This window comes from Mastigoproctus giganteus, chromosome 3 (assembly GCF_048544385.1).
Source record: "Mastigoproctus giganteus isolate SK-2022 chromosome 3, ASM4854438v1, whole genome shotgun sequence".
Taxonomy (NCBI): Eukaryota; Metazoa; Arthropoda; class Arachnida; order Uropygi; family Thelyphonidae; genus Mastigoproctus; species Mastigoproctus giganteus.
The window spans coordinates 38,769,384-38,794,826 of record NC_143577.1 but is presented as its reverse complement, the minus strand read 5'-3'; the positions used below and the strand labels follow the sequence as shown (position 1 = coordinate 38,794,826).

Below are 25,443 nucleotides of genomic sequence, written 5' to 3'. Positions count from 1 at the left end.
CGAACATCATATTAAGTAGGTGGTCATAATGTTTTGGCTCATCGGTGTATATGAATTCCTTCGGAGGCAGAATATAAAAAACATCCCTTTTTCTTTCTCCCACAGTTTCGTTACTGCTTTTTAATACCATTATGGTCTAATCGTATTAAAATCAGTTTTAGAAATATAACTATCTAAAATTAACAATAAATATCTAAAATGAAATTTTAGCAGCAACTATAACACGCAAAAAAAAAAAAAAAAAACAGTTCCTCTACCAACAGAAGTTGTTTTTGTACCTTAGAAAAACGCTGCAGTGAAAATATAAAAAATAAAACAGGTGCTGATAACCGGCCCTGTAAGACGCGTTAGCGCATGACGTCATCTAAGTCGGCGTGCATGTAGACGTTTTTTTCCATCACTCTCTCTTTCTCTATATAAACATACAAAAGATGAAGTCGTTTCATTGGAAACACGTGCGTTTCAGGATCACTTCGATGAAACGGGAGCAACACTCGCGAGCTTAGTATACCGAACATTTTTTTGTTTTTAATCCGTGTTGTGGAGATGGGGATTGCTACGAAGCAAGTGATTTGGACTTTTGTAAGTGTATTGCTGATATTTGCTGTCGGATGCACTTGTAGTATTTCGAACAGCAGCGAAGTGGAGAATGTTACCACGAGCGGGACTGTGAGCACATTCCGGTATCAGGATGACTGGATCGTGTTTGGAAAGGTTGTGAGCACAGGTGTGAAAAGAATTATGAAGAGATTCCTTCCTTTCCTTGTCAGAGCCGGATCTTCTCTTGATATAACAAAACCCTGTATGAGCAGCGTTTTAAAGCTCGTGTTCGACCTTCAGAAATTAAAACCGTGGGCTTTTAAAAGTGAGTCGCATTTCATTGGCTTTAATTAAAAATATATATATGTAAATCATTGGCTAATATTTACTGATGGCTAGTATTTACTAATACCAATTACTTCAAAGAACAAGGTGACATCCACATAAGCACTCCTAATGTACAGGTAGGTGACAAAATAATGGGAATAGTTTCAGTTTTTTACGGAACTGAGTCAAAGTTAGCATGTTAGCCCTTTCTAAGTTCCTTTCTCTGGTATTTTAGTGACATTCGAGTGAAAAAATTAGATTTTATTTTATTTATTTATTTTTATCTTGAATAATATTCTATTTTTAATTAATTTTTATGATAATCTGAAACACGATAGGTTGTTAGAACCAGATAGCTGTAGTACAGTGTATTCCAGTGATATAATCACTTTTCCAGTGATTATATCCAGCACAGTGGATATAATCACTGAAAAAGATCTGAGTTCAAATCCATTTAATGACCCGATCAATTTTTATTATTTTTTTTCACAATGCAGTTGAATTAGTCGGTCTAAGGGGCTGGTTGTGTGATTTTTTCCCTTCCGGAGAATTCGGTTTTTAATCCAACAAGCCTCTCGAAGAATACACGCAATTAAAGACACGATATATTGAGGCCTCATAGCGTACCGGGTTGTCCGAAACGGTTCAAAAGGATGACGGGATATCAGTTGCTGAGTTCAAACATATGACACACCCATCTGCGGTTTCGGCGACTCAAGATGCAGATGAGAAGGATTTCTGAGAACCGGAATAATGTTATGTTATCTGACCAGTTGTCCTTCAGCAGGTGCTAAACGAAAGGACAGGTACACGAGCGATAACAAGCAAAACCGCTCTGCCACCCTTAGTGCCCAGTTCCAATACTGAAAGATGGAATTTCCTGATGGTGCTGAATGCATTTTCGTAGCAATGCTGTGTTACAAACTTCATTAGAACCCCAAGTTAAAGCAAAGTGCTACAATACTCACCAACGCGATCATCTACATTGAGTGACCGTTTTATTAGGTACGCCTATCTATTAGCCAGTAAATTCTTTTTGGCCTTCAGAACTGGCTTGATTCGTCGTGGCATGGACTCAAAGAGGTGTTAAAATCATGACAAAGGAAATCTGGTCCATGCTGACGCAATTTCTTCACACATTTATTGCAAACTGGATGGTTGAAGATATCTACTTTGAAGTTCTCCTTCTACCTCATGCCACAGGTGCCCAGTTGGATTGATGTGCGTTGAGTAGGGAGGCCATCGTAGTTAATGGAATCTACTTTCATATTCCATAAACCAGTTCTGCATAATTTGGTCTTGTGACATGGCGCATTATCGTGTCAGAAGAATACATTCGCAGATAGATACACTGCAGCCGTGAAGGGATTCGCTTCACCGGAAACAATTTCAAAACAACCGGCGGCATTCACATGTTGCTACAACTGGTATTAAGGGGCCCATTGTTCACAATGAAACACTCCACGCACCATTAGACCACTATCTCCAGCTGGAATTATTGATGCTTGGCTGAATGGGTCCACAGACTCATGATATTTTCTCCACAGTCTTGTCCTCCCATCGTGAAACTGTGCAAACCTGGATTCGTCAAATCAGGCAAATTATTTCTACTCCTTTACCCAGCGATGATGTTTCTGAGTCTATTGCAATCGTAACTTGTTTTTAGCTGGAAGGAGCGGCACGAGGTCCGGCGGTTGGCTGCGATACCCCCAATAACAAGGTGAGACTAGTTGTGCATTCTGAAATGCTTTCTTGGTTACGATTGTTTACTGGGTTGTTTAGTGACTGACTGAAGCATTTCTACTACCCTGCTTAAGTGTTGCTAACTTCCGTCGGCCTTTCGCATCAGCATGCTGTTCCGATCACAGGATCGCTGCTGGCTAGATCTATTTGGTTATTGGACCAATCTTGATTCACCCGAGACAAATGTATCTAGCGCCGATCACCATGCCACATTCTGATTACAAGAATGGGCAAGGTAGAAGTTTAAGTCTTAAGTCTTGCCATCCTCGGACTGAATTGCGCACATAATGCATCTCCACGTATCTGCCGTTATATATCGAATGTTACGAACACGTGATACTGTTAGCTACATCTTCCTTTTCCATTTCCTGAACAGGGAAGACTCAGTGTATATGCGATGTGATAAAGTCAGTCTTTCTGGCGTCGATGACTCGGTTCTCCATGCCTTACTCATCAGTAAATTAAAAACTATATAAAGACTTCTAATTACACTCTAAAATCCTAACATTACAGCTGCTGTTTGTTCCATATATATGTCTTATACAACAGCCACAACAGCATCACTTTACTTCTCCTAGGCCATCGTGCAACCTCCACCAAACTTCGTTGTCAGAACGATACAGTCCAACAGGTAACCCTCCCGGGCAATCGCCACACCCAGGCACGGCCTTCAGACTAGTAGACCATGTACCGTTACTCGTCATTTCAAATCATAGCTTTACATTGATCTATTGTCCAAGAACAGCGGACCGTATGCAAAGCTAGACAGCGCCTGACATTAATCGAGGTGCTTAGTAGCTCGTGGACGGCTTCACGACTGTGGTAACACGCATCATTCAGCACCTTGTGTACTGTACTCTTGCTGATATATATGTCCCAATCGTCTCACTGAGGGCTTTTTTGTGCTGCGACAATGTCGAACTGTGTTCCGAGCAGAAGAATCTATGCATGGCTCTCCTGTCAGTTTCCCTCAGTTTCGACAGTTTTCGTGTCGTTTCTTAGTTATTCTAACACCAGTCCATTTCCTTTTATAGATTTCCTTTCATACAGCCAGATTGCTTATGTGCCACCTTATTATCATTAACTGCGCTGGAAATATGTAACTCCTTCGATCGCGGCATCTTGCATTCAAAATCTTATTATTGTCTCCTCGGAGACCTACAAACATCTATCGGTGCAGTTACAAAAGTTAGCGGCAAGGGAATGTTTTTTGTGTGAATAATTTGCATATCTCACTTGACTCACACATAAATCGGAAATGGAAGATATAAACTTACCAGGGTGTGCTTGATTGTGAGACACTTCTACCAGAATGGAAGCAATGCAGCTTTTATGCATTTTACTTTTGAATATAAGGTATACGTGTTTGTTGTAGCTGAATTCATAAAGTCAAAGGTCATGGAGACTCTGAGAGTGATTTTTTTTTTCTTTTTTGAAATAAGCGGTAAGGGATTAATAATATGGTTGTCTGCTATTGCGTGAATCCTTGAAACCCCGTCACTTCGTGTCCATTATCTTGTATGACAATGACGCGCGTGAGTGTAACAAGCTCAAGCAGTCAGTTACATCCTACGAATTCATAAAAAGACACATTTGAGTAACAGAAGAGGTCACAGCAGCCGATAGTTGCTTGTCTCTCACGTAAGAGTACCTTTCGGTATACGCCCGTCCCTTTAATAAGTGACGTTTTGCAGTTGGAAAGCATTGGCCAGAACTGTCTTATTTCAAAACCATATCACGAAATCGGACACTTTAAAATAAGTATTAAAATGGGGGCACAATATATATTGTCAACAATGTACACTGCCACCATTAATATCGGGATACCCCCAGTTGATAGTTGGTAAGGGCCTACATAAATATTCTCGCAGGTCTTGCAGGCCGAGGAGACAGAAGTACCATTGTTAATGCAAGGTGCGACGATCGATGGAGTTAACAGACTCCTAGCACGGAATGATGGCAGGGTGCCACATAATAAATCGGTCAGCAGTGCCTGACATTTCAACAGTACCACACCTTCCTAGGTCGATAATGGTGATTTGATCTGCAAATGGAATCAGACTGATGCTGAAACCGTTACGAAATGACTCGAAAAAACTCTGAAGTTGAAGGAACGTGACAAGTGAGCCCTGCAAAGAATTGTCCACTGGGTAGACACGCCGACGTTGTCGCAGCACACATACACCCTCATTTAGACAAGTGGGACACAAGTCAACACCAGCAGAGTGAGCAGGACACTGCATGGTATGACTACCGTGGTGCAACTGCAGCCGTCCACAAGACTCTATTTAACCAGACTAATGGAAAGCTGTGATTTGGAGTGACGAGTCACTGTTCATCACGAATCACATTTTGGTGGTCGTGCCAAGGTGTGACGAATACCCGGAGAAAGTTACCTGCCTGACTGTATCGTCCTGACGATGAAGTTTGGGAAGGCTGCACTTTGTTCTGGGACTTTCTCCCCGAAACTCGGGTTTATTGTCCAGCAAACAGAAAATCAACCACAAAACACACGCTATTTACAAACATGGTACCTACCGCGCAATATGGCCTAAGTTGCTGATACACATCCCAGATGGTACCCACAGAAATGGGGTTGTCCAAAGCAATTAAGCTTTCGCACCAGAGAACGGCTATTATAGAAATCCTTGCTGTATGATTTCATTTATATTTAGTGAAGACAGTATGTGATGTATCTTTTTTGGATTTAAATTGTCCACCGCGCTATATATTTATTTATTAATCAGCACAGAAAAAAGTGTTTAATGTTTCCTTTGCATTTTGAAACAAGTTTCAAGCATAGAAACGTGTTACCTTTGCATTTTGAAATCTTCGTGGAATTACTTCTGAATGATCTTATTATTATTCAACAGATTACTAGAAACCAGATTATTGTTTTCATTCAGGTGTACACGTAGAAAGATCCTTATCTGTTGAAGCAGATGATGAATGTCGAAACTATCTTAGGTTCAAGGATGCAGTGACCTTGGAACTCCCTTAATGCTTTACTGGAAACTTCACTCAAGACTTACCGTGCAGTGAATACGAAAAATCATCGGAATTTTGTTTTTCAGCACACTAAGAAATAACGAGATTTTAACGAATCACTGTAAAGTAACTGTTATTTCCAGATAAATTTACACTTTCTTCACTTCTAGAATCTATTTGGCAGAATGCCATTCTGATTTTTTAAATTTCACGAAGATGAGGCTTGAGCTTTCTGAACAAATAAATAATCACTTGGAGCCATATATGCGTTATATGAGGGAGGATGATTTAATTGTTAAATCCACATTCACGAATGCCTGTGCAACCAGGGCTTTGCACAATGTTGCATTTCTAATGGAGACGAAAACAACGAACTAAATTTACTCGTATTTTTTCCCAATTGCAGCTTTTAAACTTTTGTTGGCATAATATTCTTCTGTTATTATGGTTTTAGGTGCAAGGTTATCGATTAATAACACTCCTTTTTTATCACAGAAAACTGAGTCCTACACTCTTCCAACTGATCGTTGGGTTGGAAACTTTTTCTGGGTTGCAGATCCCTTGTGCTTCCACTGCATGCTTTCAAATTTGGATTCAGGATCGTAAATATGTTTCAACACGAAATACGAAATGGAATAAAAATCTATCTGAATTAATATAAATAAATTTAAATTCTGTTTTGATGACCCCACTCTGTGATATTCGTCGTGAATGGAAAGGTTTCGGGGAACCAATTTTGCACAAATTTTGACATCCCTAAATGTTTGTATTATTGTTAAAATGCTCCTAAGGGTTATGTTAAGTACTTTTCCACCTCAGACACTTTAATTCTTCTAATTTTGAAACTTTTTTCTTCAACAATAACAGTCCTTTCAGGACTGATTGCTCTAGATGGCCAACCAGACCTTGGATCATCCTCAACAGACCTCCATCATCTTTCGAACTCTGCCGACCATCGTACGACACTAGCATAACTGGGTGATATTTCCCCATACCCTAGTCATTCTACCCTGGATTTCTTTAGCCTTTCTGTTGCGCCTAAAATTCTACAAGAACTAACTGAACATCAAATTTTGTCTTCCGCGTTGTGCTACTTAAGGTGCAATGAAGATTATCATTACTGTTTTTTTCCACTGACCTTGTTAAGATAGTGAAATGTGGATGCTTACTGAACAAGGGGTTGCCAACGATGGTACACTGCTCTGCGAATTTGTTTAAACCCTACGTCAGATGTATAAACATCGTAGAAAGCGCCATAACGCGTTACGGATAGTTAGGTAATTACAAAAGCCATTTTCCAGCAGCAGTACTTTTTAGTAGGACTATAATGGCAACGCATATGTGCGAAAGACATTAACCTGTATCTCAGCATTTGGTCAACGAATCTTTGGTGCCTTCTTTATTTGCCTACTCCGAAGTCAATGACCACAGTGCTTTCTCAGAGTCAATTTACAGATTTTTTTTTTATTATTAAAGCCAGAATCAGACAGATATGCAAGACCGGAGCAATAGACGTTTGCAGTGAAAGAAAGGGATCTAGAGAGAGAGAGAGTTTATCAGGAGGACCTCCTGTTATTTAGCGTGTTATTCAAGATGTGAAGTGAATTCTATTGTGTAGGTAGTCACAGTGATAAATTTAGAGCGTCAGGTTGTGAGCAGGCAGCCATGAAATTTTTAGAAAGTTGCAGATTGTGCTGACGAATCGAAATCATGTCGTTTATAAATCCTGGTATATAATATTCAATTATCCGTCTTCTTTATTTTTCATTGGAACAGAAAGTAGAGTTGCAATCAGCTGGAGATGAAAGTTTAATGGATACAGCACCAACCCAGCTGTATTTTTAACCTAAGCTCAGACTGAAACAAGTTAAGTTTCTTACAGTGTTATTTTCCAAACAGAAAATCCAATTATGAAAAATATGACCTTCAGTTGTTCAAATTAGTATTTGGTTAATAAAGGTTTATGAAAACTTTTTAGTTATTATTTTCATTTGTTTGAAAAATTAACAATTAAAAAAGAAAATCGAACCCAACTATTTAAATCTTATAATCGCTATCTAAAAGCAATCTAAGTACGACAGGGGTTTAAAAAGATTTGTATTCACCCCTTAGAAATTGTGTTAGAAGGTTGAAACAAACACTATGTATTACACTTTTTCAGCGTAATCACCAGACAAAATTACAGATTTTTTTCACCTCTGAATACACTTCCCCAAGTCAGTATTTTAGCAGTCCTCTGGGTCTCCAACTCATGAATGAGCAAGCAATAGAAATCACCTCATCATCAGCAGCACAATGTTTTCCACGAAGAAAGGACATCAACATTTCACGTGAACATTATGCCCTTTCCTTCTTCTGGTAAGGGGTTAGAAATCTGGGAACCCATCTAGAAGGCGTTTTAATCATATAACGCTGTTAATGGGTGATGTTCTCCACAGACCCTGTACTAATTTGGACCTCTGCAGCTAGTTCTTTGGCGCTAATACGAAAATCTTCCAAGATTAATGCCTTCATTTTTGAAACACTCTTCTGTTACAGCGGTTGCTGGGCATCCTGGGATTTCTTCATCATGCACTGAGGTTCTACCGCGTTTGAATTGTTTATGCCAATGCTCAACAACACTCTAACCTGGACAGTTCTCCATTAACAACGATCGTTTCTTCGTGGATTGTTTTGAGTGTTTTCCCTTGAAGAAAGAGGAACCGAACACTGGTCTGTATTCCGCTTTATCTATTGTGATACTTTATTCAGCACTGCAAAGACAAAAAAAAAAAAAAAAAAAAAACGAATTATCAAATCGAAACTAAAATTTATGGCCTTGCTATAGAGATTTCAAGGAATGAAACAAAACAAAATCTCATCTTTCTATCACAACTACTTCTGGACGAATACAAATCTTTTTTGAACAGCCCTCGTATGTTGCTGATATTGTTTCGAATATAATTAAGAACAATCTTATCGAAACTATTTTAGCTTGTTAGAGATAATAAGCTAAGAGCAGAAAACTAGCTTCTTGTCCAAATGGTAGTCTACCGTTCTGGTCTCTTGACAAAAATTTTGGCCGCAACTTTTGCCTATCCATACTCCCATCTCTGTTAAAACTTGATGGTTCTGTTGCAATCTCAGCTAAAATTAAAGCCTAATTACTAGCCTACTTTTCTTATAATCTTCTTCTATTCACAGTCTTTGCAAACTACCTCCCACCACTCTCACTACACTTCACTCAATGTCTTCTGTCAAAAGGATGCCAGAAGAATCTTGAACAATTTTAATGCCAAGAATGCTCCAGATTCTGATGATATTTCACTTGTTCTCAAAACCTCTGCTCCTGAGCTTACTCCTATTCTGCTTTACCTTTTCATACTTGCTAATTCTGCTGGCATTTTTCCTTCTGGTTGGAAATTTGCTGGTATGCAGCCAGTTCCTAAAAAGAGTGACAAATCCGTTCCACCCAATCATCCCGTTGCACTCACTTTTACTCTTTCTAAAGTAATGGAGAAATCCATAAACCGCCAACTGTTAAACTACCTAGAAACCCTCCACCCGATAAATTATTGGCGGTACGGATTCCGTCAGAGTTGATCCAATAATGGTGATATTTTTGGCTTATATGACCCGTCTATGATAAATTCAATGGTAAAGTTTGGTGAAACTCAAGCAGTTGCGCTTGACATTCCTGAGACTTTTGATCGTGTTTGCCATGAAGGTCGCCTAAATAAACTTCCATCTTATGGATTGTGGACTGATTTTTGTAATTGGGTATTCAGTTTCTTTCTGACCAGTCGCTGTGCGTGATGGTAGACGACTCTCTATCTTCTAACTGCTCTGTTCTCCAAGGTTCAGTTCTTTCTCCCACTCTTTTCTTTTTGTACATTAATGACCTTCTTCCATTGACTGGGAATCCTATCCACACTTTTTCTGATGCATTCCATCTTCCAGTTTGAGAAACCTTGCCCTTAGCAGACAGCCTCAGCTTCTCGAATATACTTTATTAAGCTATTCGCCTAAACTACTATACATTAAGGTTATGTTTCAGGTATCTGAAACTTTACCTTAATGTATAACGCGGTCTGATGATGGGTATCGGTAAGATACCTGAAACGTTACTTTAATGTATAGTACTTATAGGCGAATAGCTTAACATAATATATTATTAATTTCACGTGGTATTATTATATTTAGTAATAATCTTAAAAGATATTAAATTTTCTATAATAAATAAATAATATTTATATTTAGATTGTTTTATATACATAATAAATTATCTATTAAGTTAGAAAAATCTACAAAAATTTCTAGCACACAATGCAAATTATTGTAATATTTATTTTCAAACAAGTAATCTTCAGTATGACAACTGTATTTATTTTCTTTTTCAGTGGTTGATGCTTGGGGAAAACCTGCTGGTGGTCTCTTGTATGGAATAATTACAAGCTTTGGCTCGTATGACGAATGCGTAGATATTGTGGTGAATGACAGAAATGAAAAGGAAGCATTTCGAGGGGAGTATTGCGCCTTAGATATCCACCCTAGTTTGCCTCCAAAGAAACATTGGTATACCATGTACGAAGTTCTCCCCGAACTTCGCAATATTTCTACCCCTGGCTCCGTGAGTTTTATATTCTTTCTGCAAAAATCTAATCATGAGAAACTATTATTAGCATTATTTCCATATATTCCATGACACAGAAAATCAATAACATTTTTTTTACTTCCAGCTGATGACTGACATGGTGAGTTTCGCCCAGTTCTTCCACTTTTTGTCCATCCGCTTTGGAACGTGTTTCCCTTCAACGTGTAGTAAAGAGGATGTTCGAAGGATTGGACAATCAGGTAAGGTCTTCTATGAAGCGTGAAGTGTTTCAAGTATTTAATATTACATTTCTCAAACTGATTTACTTAAAGAAACTCTAGAGACCTTGCAATTTTTTATTCATCGTGCAAGTACAGGGAGGTAGGGGTACTCCACCTCCCCTATAGCTTGCAGAGAGCAGGTGGGGTATTTCCCCCCCTTTTTAAACTAGATGTATATACAGTAGATTTGACATACAGAACTATATTTTAAAAGATGGATTAAAGGATATTTTAAAAGATTTTTTTTTATTTAGCTATCGACACGATTGGATTGAAAACTCGTGTATCTGTGCCATTTTGCGAAACCAAACAATTCCTAACCGTTAATGGTGAACAAATTGCCTTTCTGTAAGTATATTTATTTGTTTTATGCAATAGATACATTAAAAAAGTTACTTTTTTTTTACTTCAGACCTATTATTTTATTTACTTTGTATTCGACTAAGGCTGCATGCCATAAGCAAGCTTCATGTGCCAAATATCTTCAAAAGTCTGTTACCACGTGACTATACTGTTTCTAGCTGGCATCACATGTTAGCCAAGTTCCTATTGTTGCAAGCAGTTGGCATGTTTCCAAGCTTTGCACAGAATTTTTTCTCTTCACAGCTTTCTTGATAGCATCGCGATATTTTATCAGAGAAGATGAACACACCTTAATGGAGTTTTTCCCTCCAACGATCAGCGAAAAAGTGCTGACATGTGAACTTGCTACCTGTCAGTAGGTTTAAAACTGTAAGATGGAAATAGCTATGCAAATTAAACAAAGACCTCAAACAGTAAACGTAAAGAGGAGGTAAAATGCCATGAAAGTGACTCTTACTCTTAGCAAGAATTATGTTTAAGGATAATATTTATTAAAGTCAATACACACTTGTCCATAAAACGGTAGAAATGTCTCACTTATCCACGTACAACGCTTTCCGCTTTACCGGTTCACTTGTTCACCTCTTCCTGGTGGTTTCCCCCTTGTACCAATTAGTTATTCACAATTACACGTTGTGCTTCTGACCGAGGGCTGCAGCTTTCGACTCTAAACTAAATCACTAACAGTTTATTAATGATATTTTCCTTAGATGTCAGTTTTGTTTTTGAGCATCGGTTGTCATCATCCCTAATACCAGATGGGCAGTGCTACTGGGCGGGTAACTTTGAAATCATTGACTTCCTGAAAGCAGATTTCAGCTTACTCACCCCGCTGGTTGTTTGAGAATTTCTGTACCTATAAATTAATGAAGGGGGAACTAACTGAGTTTGAACCAACTTGAGGGGAAAGCGAGGGGCGATTTTTCCTGCCCGAGTTAGTAAACGACGAAATTCCTAATTGATGAAGTGTCAATCAAGACATTCTTTTAGTTCAGTATTCCCTTGATGGAGCGGTTAACTTAATAAACAGGAAAGTGAAGAGAAAAAATACTTCATTAAATTATAGGATAGTTATGTATGCTTAGCGTAATCATTTACGACCTTTACACACTCTAGTGCATAAAAAACATCGTTTCTTATTTGGGAAGATTTCAGACTTCCCAATCTATTTCACAACTGGGTGCCTACCCGCCCACCAACGAAGGAACAACTATCTCTGAAAGGGTGCTGTCTGTGTGGTATACATAGCAATATTTTCTCTGTTCGGGAAGTGATTTCACAATATGAGTTGTATGAGTTTCACAATATCATACCACTTGGCAAGCGTAGTTTGGAAAGCTTCTTTATGAATTTCACAGGCTACAACTTAAAGTACCGTTCAGATCTTCCCAAAGAGACTAATTATTATTATTATTATTTTTTTTTTTTTTTTTTGGTAGTTGTTGGCCATAGGCTTCTGTGGCCATAATGCACCTCCCAAGGTTTTTGCAGTACTTTGATCCAAGCCCGAGGCGGGAATCGAACCCGCGACCTTTGGGTTGCCAGGCAGGCTAATTATTATTAGTTGGGTATATTGTAATTCAAGTTACAATTCCATCGCCACTTGTTGACAACATTGTTCTACAAATAAATAGAAAATTCGTATAGTATAGATTTATTGGTTGTCATTAATTGGCCAACAGACATTTCGCTTCTTCCAAAATTGTTATAAATTGTGGTTACTTTTTTTACATGATGTTAAAAGGACAGAGGGAAAATGGACAGTAACTATTCTTCTGATAGCTAAACATGCGATTCCTGTAAAGAATTGTACGTTCTCTATGTTTTATACAGGAAAGGTATAAGAACCTATGGTAAAAGTAAACTGCAGCCATTATCAACCCACTGCTGTTGTTATTTGGTTTTTAGGAGCGTTAGCAACTAAGGCCATGTTGCTCCGGGGATATGCGGTGGTCATTCCCTGACCTTTCCGCATTCTCCGTATTTGGTAGTCACAGGGCGCGAACCCCGGTCTAATCAAGAAGCGTGTGCTACGCACTGCTGCTCCTGCCCACCTGGCTATGGAGGCGCCCTCAACCCACTGCAGGATGGAAGCCTCCTCAACAATTCACGTTGAGGGAAATGGGCCATAATCTGCCACGCTGGTCCAGTGCGGGTTGGTAGATCGACCGTATTTACAGGGGCTTGAACCCCGGTATACTCAAAGAGCGTGTGCTACTGCACTTCCTCCCCTGACCACTCGACTACGGAAGCCTCAGAACCTATAGTACTTGTTGGTTTTTAGGAGCTTCAGTAACTAAGGCCCATAAAAATTCCTTCGGTTATCGACGGGACTTGAACTAAGGTCTTTTCCACCCGGTGCGGGAAAGACAGTGATCCTACCAACTGTGCTACCCACGAGGGCCCTATAATAGTTAGTACCGTGTGTGAGTTGAAGGTTGAGAAGATGAAACATCTTGACTTTAATTTCTGTAGATTGTAATTTTCAGGAAATACGTATTAAGGGAGCCCGGTTGAAGAAAATGGAAGTTGAAGGTTTAAATGATGGAGTAGAAAAGCTGGTTCTGTAAATTCGAAATTGTGCAGTAAATGGATTTTGATTGGTTGCGAACGGCACTGTGAAGATGCAAGACTGCAAAGCTAGGTGAGTGTGAGGTGTATTGGATACGGCGAGTAATATGTTGGTCTGTTGTTTGTGTTATTCATCTGGCCACTTGGTTACTGGAAGACGCGATCACCAAGGAAAGCATCCTCCGAGCATACGACTCGGGCAGGAGGAATAGGGCCAAGATAGTAAATATAATTTTACAAGGTCCGGTTGGGTAGAGGGATGGCTTAATGAAAGGAACAAAACATAGGATTGATGACAAATAGGGCACCCCCTTGGCGAATACAGAATTTTAAGTTAAATGAGGTAGGGACCCTGAAGAAGGGTGAGAAATGTTGCCAAAAAAAAAAAAAAAAAAAAAAAAACAGAGAAAGCCATTGTGGTCACAAGCGATCAATGAACATCCTACTCTGGAAGGACTCCGGCATCACCAAGGAATCCCAAACAAAGTGGAGGATCACCCGGAAGGTAGTGTTCCGTCAGCATAATGGAGTGGACGAAACGATGATAGAAGTGAGTCTGCAGTAATGGGAGTCAAATCGATAACCGGTTATCCCACCCAGGACAGACCCTGGGTCAGCAACAGCTTCTTTGCTTGCCTTTAAGTAAAAATCATTTACGCAATATACACCTTATACAATCTGGTAGAAGGTCAGGGCTTATTCACATAATATCCCACCCAGAAGGACGAATTCAATGTCTGCTGGAAAAGAGGATACAAGAGAGGAGTGCCAAGGAATGATTCCCCCTGGTAACAGTGAGGCCAGGTCAGTTATTCGAATAGCACGAAAGGTGGTGGTATCCAATGTTATAGTGACTATTTTTATATGATATGTACAAGAAGCACAAGACAGGCTTTAAAGTAGGTTGTGACTTTTCAGATCCCATCTGAGGCATTGGTTTCTAGGTTAGTCGAGAAGCACGACAAGAGCACTGGCACGGCGAAGCACCACAGGTGCCAAGGTTAGGATACGATCAGGCGAATCCCTCTCGAGAAGAGGCCCGAGCAAGCACGATATGGCAAAACTGAGAGACTGAGATGAGTCTTGGAATGCCTGTGGTAAGAAATACTGGCTGAGAACGAAATCCTGAGTTTGATTTAGTACAAGTAAATGGTCAGTGACCAAAGTAATTGCATTCATCGGTCGCTATAGTCTTTGTTGTTGAAAGGTGCAACGTTTGAAGATATCTTTAGGAGGTCATGGCGTGGAAGGCTTGTTTGGATGCGATAAAATGATGTTCGGGATGAAATTTCGTGATACCTAGCGTCTGTAGGAAGTTCAGTCTAGCGTTAAGATAGATAGATCATATATTCATAGTGGCGTCACGTTTTCTCATCCTCACAAGAATAGAGGACATCTTGCATTCTTAGATACCACAGTTTACTTCTAAGGGTCCATATCTTGTAGGGTGAAAAGTTATTTGAAATTTTGGATTTAGCCTTTAAGTGGTTGTCTTATTCTTGATGCTCATTTTGGAGAAAAGTTTTCTGGTCATTTCAACTTTTGGGCTGGTGTATTCTATAATAATTTCTAAATTACGAAATTTGTTTTTAAGATCTAATCTACTTTAGTTATTCTGGCTGTGATGTGACATTGCTATGTTTTGTTTTTGCATGTATATATATATATATATATATATATATATATATATATTGTTTTATGTACAATAGCAAAAATCAATAAAGCAGTTATAACTTATATTTTGTAGAAAGTAAATATAATTATAGAAGCATTTATGGAAAGCGAACATAATCATAGAAGCTTTGGTGGTTTTTAAGTAATTAATACATTATATTACAGATGTGTTCTGGCTGTCTTGGTCTCTTTAGTTCTCCTGGGAACAACGTTCGACTTTTTTATCAGACATGGATTTCCAATTTTATCTCCAGAATGTGAGTGATTTCTTTAAAGCTTTCTAGGATAGTTTGGTATTTTATTTTTACTTATTAAGTACTATTTAACTTTTGTGAGTGATTAAAGTCATCTTGTATCGTATTGACTTTCATTATTGTTTATATGGCATTTTGTTTTGTACTGTGCGTGTGTTAAGAACGTTTATTTTAAGAAACACTGATTTTTTTTTTCGAATTATAAAAAGAATATGCCACAAAATACAGCACCCTCAGAGATTAGAGGTGCCGGATTTTAGAGAGGAACCTCGAGATGTTTAAGAAGAGTACATTTAAATTGTACATTTAAGTACATTGGGCACTTCACATCTGTAAACATTTATAATGATTATCCTGTTCTTTCATCTGTTTTTGCTAGCAAGATTTAAAATGCAATGGTTTTATTTCTCACCGCAGAATTAATTTGCCTTTGTAACCCTAGAACTGCACTACTTTCAACAGATCGTTTCAGCTACATTACAACTTTGAAAACTGATTTCGTGTATCCAGTACCGTTCAGTGGTACTCAGGGGGCCCGGGTGTTTGATAATTTTGGCCCACATTCTTTTGTTATTGCTGTCCTATAACAATTTAGGAAACAGTTTAGCGATACACCTGTGTCTCAGGGTCCGAGTGAGTTGCATCCAGCTGATCTTATTGGCACGGTACTGCGAATACCTCATGGCAACCTCTTTATACCTGTTTTTCTTGCGAGCTGTCAATAGAAATCGCCTACTATATAATGAGAGACCAGCGAAACCTAAACAAGCTGTTATAGCAGTCTAATCTTTTAAACAAATGGCCAATTAACCTTTTGGAGAGGACTTCTGTTTGAAAGTAGTTCTATACCAGGGAAACTCGTTGCAAAGGCAGATTGTTCAGGACAAATTCGATCGTGCATACGAAAGTTGGATCGCTTTCTTAATATTTCCGGATTGTAAATTGTATTTTTTTTTGGAAAATATGTCAGACTTTCACGATTTTTTCTGCATATATTATCAGGGGCGGTATACAAATTTCATATTTATAAAGATTGTTACTTTGTAAATCTATTTTACATGTATAAAAATTGTGTTATTAAATTGATTCATTATATGCTGATTAAAGACGTATAAAAAATCTAATGCACTTTTCAACTCATCATATGAAATTCTTATTATTTCTAAATCATTTTAGGTCTCCCCAGCAAAATCCTTCTAGCATTTTCTGCTTACACAAACACCACAAAACTGTTTATGACTCAAGTTTCAGCGGGGACGTTGACCCCTCTTCATGGACTAAGGTTTCTCTCTGTATCATGGGTAATTCTGAGTCATACATATTTATTTGTGAATCCAAGGATTTTTCGTAAGTCTTTTTTTATGTAAGGATTTTTAAAATTATTACTGCTGAAAATAGACAAAGTTTGAAATACGAAACAAATATTTCTATTGCAAGCTAACCATTTGTTCCATGAACAGAAGGTTAACTGACCATGAACAACATTATTCATGGACAAAAATAACATTTCGACTAATTGCAGTACAATTAGTCGAAATGACTAATTGTAAACTCTTCTGACCTAACGATCATGTCGAAGTATAAGAAGAACATTCTTTCCTTCTTAAAAAAAAATAATAAAATAAATAAATAAAAATTACAATGTTCCAGTTTGTTAAATCTATCCCACATATAATATGTCTCATAATTTAACTTGTGATCTAGATAATCATTCTGTATAAAAATGGAAACAAACTGTCCCTGGAACACACCTACAGTTTGCTGAAGCAATACGCTTGAGCTTACTTGATATCAAGCAAAATAATTCAACTTAAACAGAATAAGAACAGTTGAAAAAATGCATCAATAAATACAAAAACACATTATTCTCATCAAATACATTTAGAATACCCTCGCATCCCCCCCCCAGGTAGTAATAACTTTTGCTTTCATATTTTATTTTTTTCATATTTTAATGTATCCATTAAAACATTTGAGATATTTTAATGGATACATTCATACAACCTTAAATACCATTTCTTTAGATGATTAAACCGGCCATTGCGTATCACCAATACAACTATTATTTTATTTTCAGGAAGGCTAGTGAGCGCTCGTGCTGAACTCGGACAAAGTTTTGGCTTTCAGTTCATCAATAATGGATTTATCGCAGTGGAAACTTTCTTTTTCATGGGGTAGGTTGTTTCAAAGAAGGAGATTTTTCTTCCAAAATAAATACAGATATTGTTTATATTCAATTTAACTTCTTTATGTTCATATTTGTTTTACAGTACTTGAAAATATTTTATAATGAAGTGCATCAAATATATTATGATGAAGCGCTTGATGAAGTGCTTATTAATTGATACGTACATAGAAATAATTATTATAATACTGCTCACAGACACGTTGTAAATTGTACTTTGTAAAATAATACTTGTCTAGACGTACATTATATGCTTATAGTAGCCACACGAAAGACTGTCGCTCTTACTGGTCAGGGTAAGGGTAATTTACAGTGTTTTATGGAAAATTATCATGGTTTTATCATGGAAAATTTCTAAATTAGCCAAACTAGACCAATTATTACTAATATTTTATAAATATTAAAGAAAAAATGTATAAAAAGTAATAATAGTTTAGATATATCTATATGCAGCTATTAGAAAAATATTTGCTGCACATTCTTTCACAATCTTCAAACACCAGATAAATGACCATAGAGATTTATTTTAATTGATGTTGACAGATTTCACTAATTGTATTTTCGTTTTCGAGCGGCTGTAAGTCCTTTTCTGTCATTTCAAGTGTCTTCCACGTGGTTCATGTATTTTAACAAATTTACTTCATGTGAGTATTATTTTAACCAATTAAGATAATTTATTTATTTATAAATGGTCTTCACACATTATATTTGGATATTCAGGTAATGTGCGGATAATAATAATAATACAATACAATATAATACAATTTATTTATCAAGAGAATATGTTTACAATAAATGAACTTGTTAGAAAAGTGAATTTCTTGACAACAAGTTTAAATTCTTCATTTACAACAGTTTTGTATACAGATTCTTTTACTACCAGAAAAGACAATGAAGTCACTACTCATAGTACATTCCACACTGTAAACAGAGATAGTAATTTATCTGTATAGCAATTTTAATCCACTCGATCATTGAGTATCAAGAATTTTCTTATATTAGAAATTTTAATTTGGAGATGGGATAACTTCTCCTGAGCCTGAAATCAACAGTAGCCAGCAAGTTGTTTATTATATTCATTGTGTGCCTATCTCCAAATCTATTTAGTCCCTTAGGGTGAGGCAAAGTAATTGCTTTTGTGTTCCTTAAATTATGTGTGCCATTCGATTGCAGATTTGATTCTTCATAAAAAGTGTTAAGATTTTTCAAGAATAAATTTAACTTCAGTTTTTGAACTGGATACAGTATTTTGTATTTAACAAAAATTGCCTTCTCTTATTCAGGTCATTCCAAGAGTTTGTCCCCATTAAAAGTTTCAAAATCCCGTTAATTAAGTTGTTTATTACCCTTATTTCTGTTATATATGCTCGTGCCCATACATTTACTAAATAATTGAGTTGGGAGTCCACTAATGCATAATTATAAGGTAACTTTTGTTCTAAGATTTAACTTATTCTTAATGTAGTAAAAAAAGTACACGTAAAATAAAATCTCATTTTTTTATACAGATTTGTTATATGCATTGCCCAATTTAGACTGTAGTCAATCCATAACCCAAGGTAACAATGATTTGAAACTTCTTCCACAGTTAGACATTTGCAATTCTGGAAATTCTGATCATGTAGGCATTCATGTTTATGTAATTTTATAGAGGGATGAATGTCCAAGGTTTGATGAGGAGGTCTAATTACCAAAAATTTTGTCTTTTCAAAGCTGAGTGCTAATTTATTATCACGAAACCAAGTTTGTAAATGTATTACATTCTGCTGTAAATCTTTTGCCATTTTTGTCAGGTTCTTTCCAATTGTATATAAGATTACATCATCTGCATCAATTTTTATAAAGGAGTTCTTTATTACTTCGAATATGTCGTTTATAAAGATGTTGAACATGATTGGCCCACTATGAGTGCCCTGCAGTACTTCTCTCTTTACATTGTATGATTTTCCCATTGTATTTTCTACTTCAACTGTTATTTTTCTATTGGTTAAATAACTTGCTAAGAGTTGATTGATTCTTCCCCTAATACCATATTTCTGTAATTTCTGTTACAATATTGGGATATCAATTAAGTCATATGCTGTGGGTCAAATCTATAAATAAAATCATTATGAAGTTATTGTTGTTTAAATGTAAGTTAAAAGAGTCTAATAAGTTCTCTAATAATGTCTGTGTGCTCTGGCCCTTCTGATATGAAAATAGAGAGTTGTTTAACAGCCCATATTGATGTAAGTATTTGCTTATATGGGAAAATATATAATTTTCTATTATCTTATTAATAACTGACTGTATTGTTATTGGTCTGTAATTGCAAATGCCATCTGGTGGTCCCTTTTTATATATAGGGATTACTTTAAAAGAAAGTAAATTAGAAAGAAAGTACTAGAGTTCCTCAAAAACACTTTTTTTATATAATTGTGCTGTCAAGTGCCCACACGTGAAAAGTGGAACAAAATAGCATAAGTGTTATTACATATTAAGTATATAGTGCACATAACTTTTATTAGGTTAAATAAAATTCTTGCACCATCGCGGACTGGTGCAAGATCTTATCTTAATTGTCATCATCTGAATCTTCTGTGGATTTTTCCTTCTCGAAATACTCTCCCTTGAACTTTACACACTTTCGCCACCGTTGTACCAACGCATTAAATGCTTCTTGTAAGTCATTTTTTCGAAATACACCGAAGTTCTTCGGTTGTGGCTCTGCAAGCATCGTTGTATCGGACGAGAAAAGCTTGCCTTTCAGAGCTTTCTTCAGACGTGGAAACAGGGAGAAATCACACGGGGTTAAATCCGGTTAATAAGTATTAATAAAATACCCATCTTACCCTAATGAATAATGATTATAAAAATACTGCAGACTAAAAATCTACCAGAAATGGCTGAAGCTGGAACAGCTCTTTTAATTTTTTTTTTTCTTTACCGGTTCCAGATGTGCAGACGAATGTATAAGTTTTCGAAAATGGTTTTCAAAATATTTCAAAATAATATTCTTCGCATTCATACTATTTGTGGTATGAGGGGTGATCATGTAATCCTTGGATTGGTGCAAGACTTTATGTTTAGCTCGAAGTTTCCATAACTTCCGCTAGAGGAGCTCTCCCTAATCGCTACTGAGCAGACTCTGTGTGTGCATGCCAGTATTTTTCGACCTAGTATTGCGTGAGAAGAGTTTTTTTAGCCGCAAGTCACTGACAATCGTTTTGAAGCAAATATCATGTGGGACATACAGATTGAACAGCGATATGTGATTCACCGGACTTAACCAAGTGTGATTTCTCCCTGTTTCCACGTCTGAAGAAAGCTCTGAAAGGCAAGCTTTTCTCGTCCGATACAACGATGCTCGCAGAGCCACAACCGAAGAACTTCGGAGTATTTCGAAAAATGGCTTACAAGAAGCATTTAATGCGTTGGTGGTGGTACAACGGTGGCGAAAGTGTGTAAAGTTCAAAGGAGAATATTTCGAGAAGGAAAAATCCACAGAAGATTCAGATGATGACAATTAAGATAAGATCTTGCACCAGTCCGCGAATAATCACCCCTCGTAGACGATTTCAGGTCCATTATTTTGGATTACTTCAAAAAATTGACGTTATAATTTTCTTTCTAGAGGACTGCTTTCGGCTTACTGGAGGACAAATAACAGAGAGAAACCTTTTAATATATGCCACTATTTATTCTTCAGATTCTGGAGGTAAGATTAATTTAATTATATTTTAATATTTTATGTAAATGATGGCTTTTATGACATGATATAGGCTAGTAAACTGACATATTTGAAATAGCATACTATTTACAGAAGTGCTGAAAAACAAAGTGATAAAGGCAGGTAGCCAAAGTTTGAAAAAAAAAAAAAAAAAAGAAAAAAATGTAAAGCAGGGTTATTGTTGTTGTTGTAATGGGGTTTAAGGAGTTTCAGCGACTAAAGCCACATTGCTCCGTGTGTACTGTCTGCAAATTGCGTGTGTTGTGTGGTCGATTTTCTGTTTGATGGATGAAAAACATGAGCTTCCGGGAGAAAAAACTTGCTACTCTCGCCTGAGACCGACTAACTCAGCCACGTTGTTAAAAAGGCCCATAAAAATTCTTCACCTTATCGACGGGACTTCGAACTCGGGTCTTTTCCACCCCGTGTGGGTAGGAGGGCAATTCTACCAACTGTGCTACCACGAAGGCTTGAAGCAGGGTGTGTAAGAAAAAATTGAGGTAAGATAAGGGGATTACGTATGCTTAGAATTGGATTATTTCTTTCACTGTTTAATAATATGTTGTATGTGGGCGAATTTAAAGTTGGAATCGATGATACAAGATTGAATTCCTAAGCAAATGACACAACATCAGTGATGAGATTGCTATGAGATTGTTAAACTTACCAACCTAAGATTGCTTATGCTTAGGTTGGTAAGTTTAAAAACCGTTAAAGATTTAAAACATTTATGAAGAGTCATCTAAGGATAAAAAAAATGCAACTAAAGCAGATTACCTTTTTAGCAGTATTATAATGCCAAAACATTGAAAAACTGCCAAGGGTTGTACAGAAATTCTATGATAAATGCAATTTATGATTTCAATTACTGAAGAACTCATAACTACTACGGACTTGGAACTTGTTGTTGAGATAGACATGAAAACAATTTACCAAAGAAAATTTCGAACAAAATGCACTATAAAAATGCGATAAGATTCCAAGTTAACATAATAATAATAATAATAAGATTCTTTATTAACATAAATTGTATACAATAGTGATTCCTTACACAGAAAGCCAGAGGAATCTTACAATTCGTTGTTTATACAACTGATTTTGTTTTATAATAGAAAAAAAAAAAAATAAATAAAAAAGAAAAAATAATAATAAATAACTAAATAATAATTAATAGATAAAAAAGATAATAATCAAAATGCAAAAATGAAATAGTAGTTACAACGAAAAAGGACTACAAGTTGAGCAGAACGTGATATGACATCGGCTAACTAAGATCAGCACTACATAAATGTTCTTTACAAACACCAAAATAGGACAAGATGCCATCGCGATATGCCTTGTCTATAGTCCACAGGTCGATGTTGAGCGAGTTGAGAGTGTCCAGAGTCACATTAGGGAAGTGTCTCTTGAAGTTCTGTAACCGCTAGAGCCTAGAGCACAAGGAGGGAGTACTACGGAGATGTCTGTCTGGCAAAAGCCAACCAACCGTGTTCCAGATGTTGATGTGATCCTGCTTAGCTGAGCACAGATGAAGGAATGACTTTATTTTTAGCACATGGGCTCTGTGGACTGTGGGCGTGTATTGCAGGTTGGATCAGAGTGCAGATTTAGATGTTGTGTAGATCTGGTGCGACCACAAGTTGGTCCTCTTCAGTACCCAGAATTCGAGGTCCCACAGTTTCCTGAGGGTTCTGCCGCCGACCAAACTTCCACGGCATAGGAGAGCACACTACAGAAGTAAGTTGCGAGGTATTTCTTGATTATTTGCTTATTGTGCGTTTTGCACAGATCAATTTTCATTCCCCAGAACGCTCTCAGGGCTTTGGAATACTGAGCTTGGATTTGTTTTTATAGGTGAGGTTGGCATCAAGAACCACTCCTAGGAACTTGACACTGTCTGTGGGAGTCAGAACATTTCCTGCCACTCCCGGACGTAGAGAAGATGCAGTATCAGCAGAAGTCATCCAACTTGGCGTGAAGATGATATAGTTTGACTTCTCTGGATTGACTGACAGGCCAAAAAATTTGACCTACTTATAGAATGTATTTAGGTAGCTGTTTACAGATTCAGAGGTGGTCTGTCTTTCTTGCGAGTCACCAACATGGCGTTTGCATGGCAAGTAACATACAATATCATCAGCATACGATAGGAAAGCTGGAATTTGATCCATTAGTGGAAAGAATATTGCTGCAAATAGCAAGGCTGAGAGCGAACCACCTTGTGGGATTCCAACTTCGACGCTTTTAGAGACTGTAATGCCATTGCCTGTGAAGTGAAGCATTCTCCTAGATAGTAGATTGTTGAGGATCTTGAGCATATTTCCGGATATCCCGTAGAATCTTTCAAGTAAGGCAAGGAAGGGCGTGATTTGGACTGAGTCGAAAGCAGATTTCATGTCCAGAAAAATGGTGTGAAGATCTTCGTTGTCATTCCAGGAGTGAAGTATTTTCTGTGATGATGACTGTAGGCAGGTTAGAGTAGATCTATTAGGCATGGTATAATGGGTATGTTCCGGTCTATGCGCAAAAATTGCGAGAGCTACATCATTATAGATGCACTTCTCGAGGCCAGGAAGGGAGAGGCAATTGATATTGGCCTGAAGTCAGCAGGTGTTTTCATATGCGGCTTCTTCGGAACTGCAACGACTCTGTATGACAACCAGCTTGAAGGCACCTGTGCAAATTTGAGTACTTTGTTGTAGAGTTGAGTGAGCTCTTTGCTGATGAAATAAGAAGCAATTTTTAGACTAAAAAGAGGTATTGCGTCAATTCCTGTGGTGGACTTGTCAGGTAGCGAATTTATTATTTTTATTAGCTGTTCTTCGGGAATTTCTGTATTACTAGAAGGTAAAGAAACGTTAAGCGCTTCATTCCAAGGATATGCTTCGGACACACAGTGATCTGGCTTAAAACGCAGCACATGCTCACACCATCAAAAGATAGAGGGGTACAAGTATGACTTGTGGACCACACGTTTTCCCCTGGATAGCCGGCCGTTCATGAAATTATCAATAGCAAATTGTTTACTTTTCTGGAAATCCATCCATGCTTTGGAAATTTTGGCGTATGATTCTCGTGAAGGCGACTTCTTGTAGGAGGCATGGGCTGCCTGTTTTATCCTAAAGGTCTTAGTCAGGAGGTCATTACACCATGGCTTTGAGTGGGGACTAAGGATGCAAGTTTTGGACATTGCAGACCTTTCAATGAATTCCATCCATCTCGAAAGCCAGTAGGCAGCGTCACTGATGTTAAGCTCAGCCAGCCAGCCAATACGTTCCATGGATAAAGTTGGAAAAGGGTAGTAACGTTTCTAATGTTGATGTATTTTAGATTGTATACTCTCCTGACAGTTTTTGTAGTTTGTACTTGCGTCGTTCATCCTTGGGTGCCTGCAGAGATATCATAGCAGCGATTGGAACGTGATCGGACGGGAGGAAGTTCTTAGTTATGGTCAGGGTTTCCTTTACTGAACAGTTTGAGAAGATGCGCTGCAGGGTGGCGTCGCCATGTGTGGGAGGAACATGAATAAGACCAATGCCCAATTCCGACATGTTCAATGACAGTGTATCTAGGAGCTTCTTTGTAGCTGGCAGTGGAAGGTTAAAGTCTCCTAGAATGATGAGCTTTTGCCGATGATTGATTGTGGATAACAGCCATGCTGTCCGATTAAGTACAGAATCTTAAGAAACCGGTGGAGGTAAATAAACGGCACACACAGAGATCGACAACCCAGCAATTCGGTAGATTCCAAGAACAGCTTCTACGTTACCTCCTGAATAAGTGAATGCCTTAATCAGGGGGAGTGGACTCCTTTGACAGATTGCTACTCCTCCACCTCGTCTCCAATTCTATTAGCAGCCAGCGTGTGATAGCCAAGCTATGAGGTGAAGGTAGCAATTTCCATTTCATCTCTGAGCCAAGTTTCAATCAGAATGACGAAGTCGTGCTCTGCGCAGGAAAGCAAATCAAATAGGCCATCTAGTTTGTTTTTGACACTCTTGATGTTTTGTAGGAAACATCGAATAGTTACTTCGACAGAAGGTTGTACTATGATGAGATTATTCTCGGAATAGTATTTATTCTTACACGGCATATCAGATCGAACAAACAAGGAAATGTTTAACATTTTAAAGGCGCGTTCACATATATGATGAATGCACCTATTATCTTCGCCACGTTCCTGTCTGTCTGTCCGTGCGTTTTTCATGCACTGAGTACATTAACTGACTTGATAG

General features: G+C 37.6%; 1 protein-coding gene across 2 annotated transcripts in view; it reads left to right on the top strand.

Annotated features, from left to right (window-relative positions):
• The first annotated feature begins 432 nt into the window (after positions 1-432).
• The window catches only part of LOC150087890 (nose resistant to fluoxetine protein 6-like), a 31,423-nt gene continuing 6,412 nt past the window's right edge, over positions 433-25,443 (top strand). The window contains exons 1-8 of one of the 2 annotated variants that reach the window (XM_090369249.1): positions 433-865; positions 9,978-10,207; positions 10,317-10,431; positions 10,707-10,800; positions 15,226-15,317; positions 16,491-16,661; positions 17,392-17,488; positions 21,113-21,196. In XM_090369249.1, the coding sequence (XP_090225375.1) occupies positions 547-865; positions 9,978-10,207; positions 10,317-10,431; positions 10,707-10,800; positions 15,226-15,317; positions 16,491-16,661; positions 17,392-17,488; positions 21,113-21,196 (1,202 nt within the window). In that variant the 5' untranslated portion in view covers positions 433-546. Of the gene's footprint in view, positions 866-1,664; positions 2,588-9,977; positions 10,208-10,316; positions 10,432-10,706; positions 10,801-15,225; positions 15,318-16,490; positions 16,662-17,391; positions 17,489-21,112; positions 21,197-25,443 lie in introns of those variants that run through there. The other variant, XM_090369250.1, reaches the window with a different exon arrangement.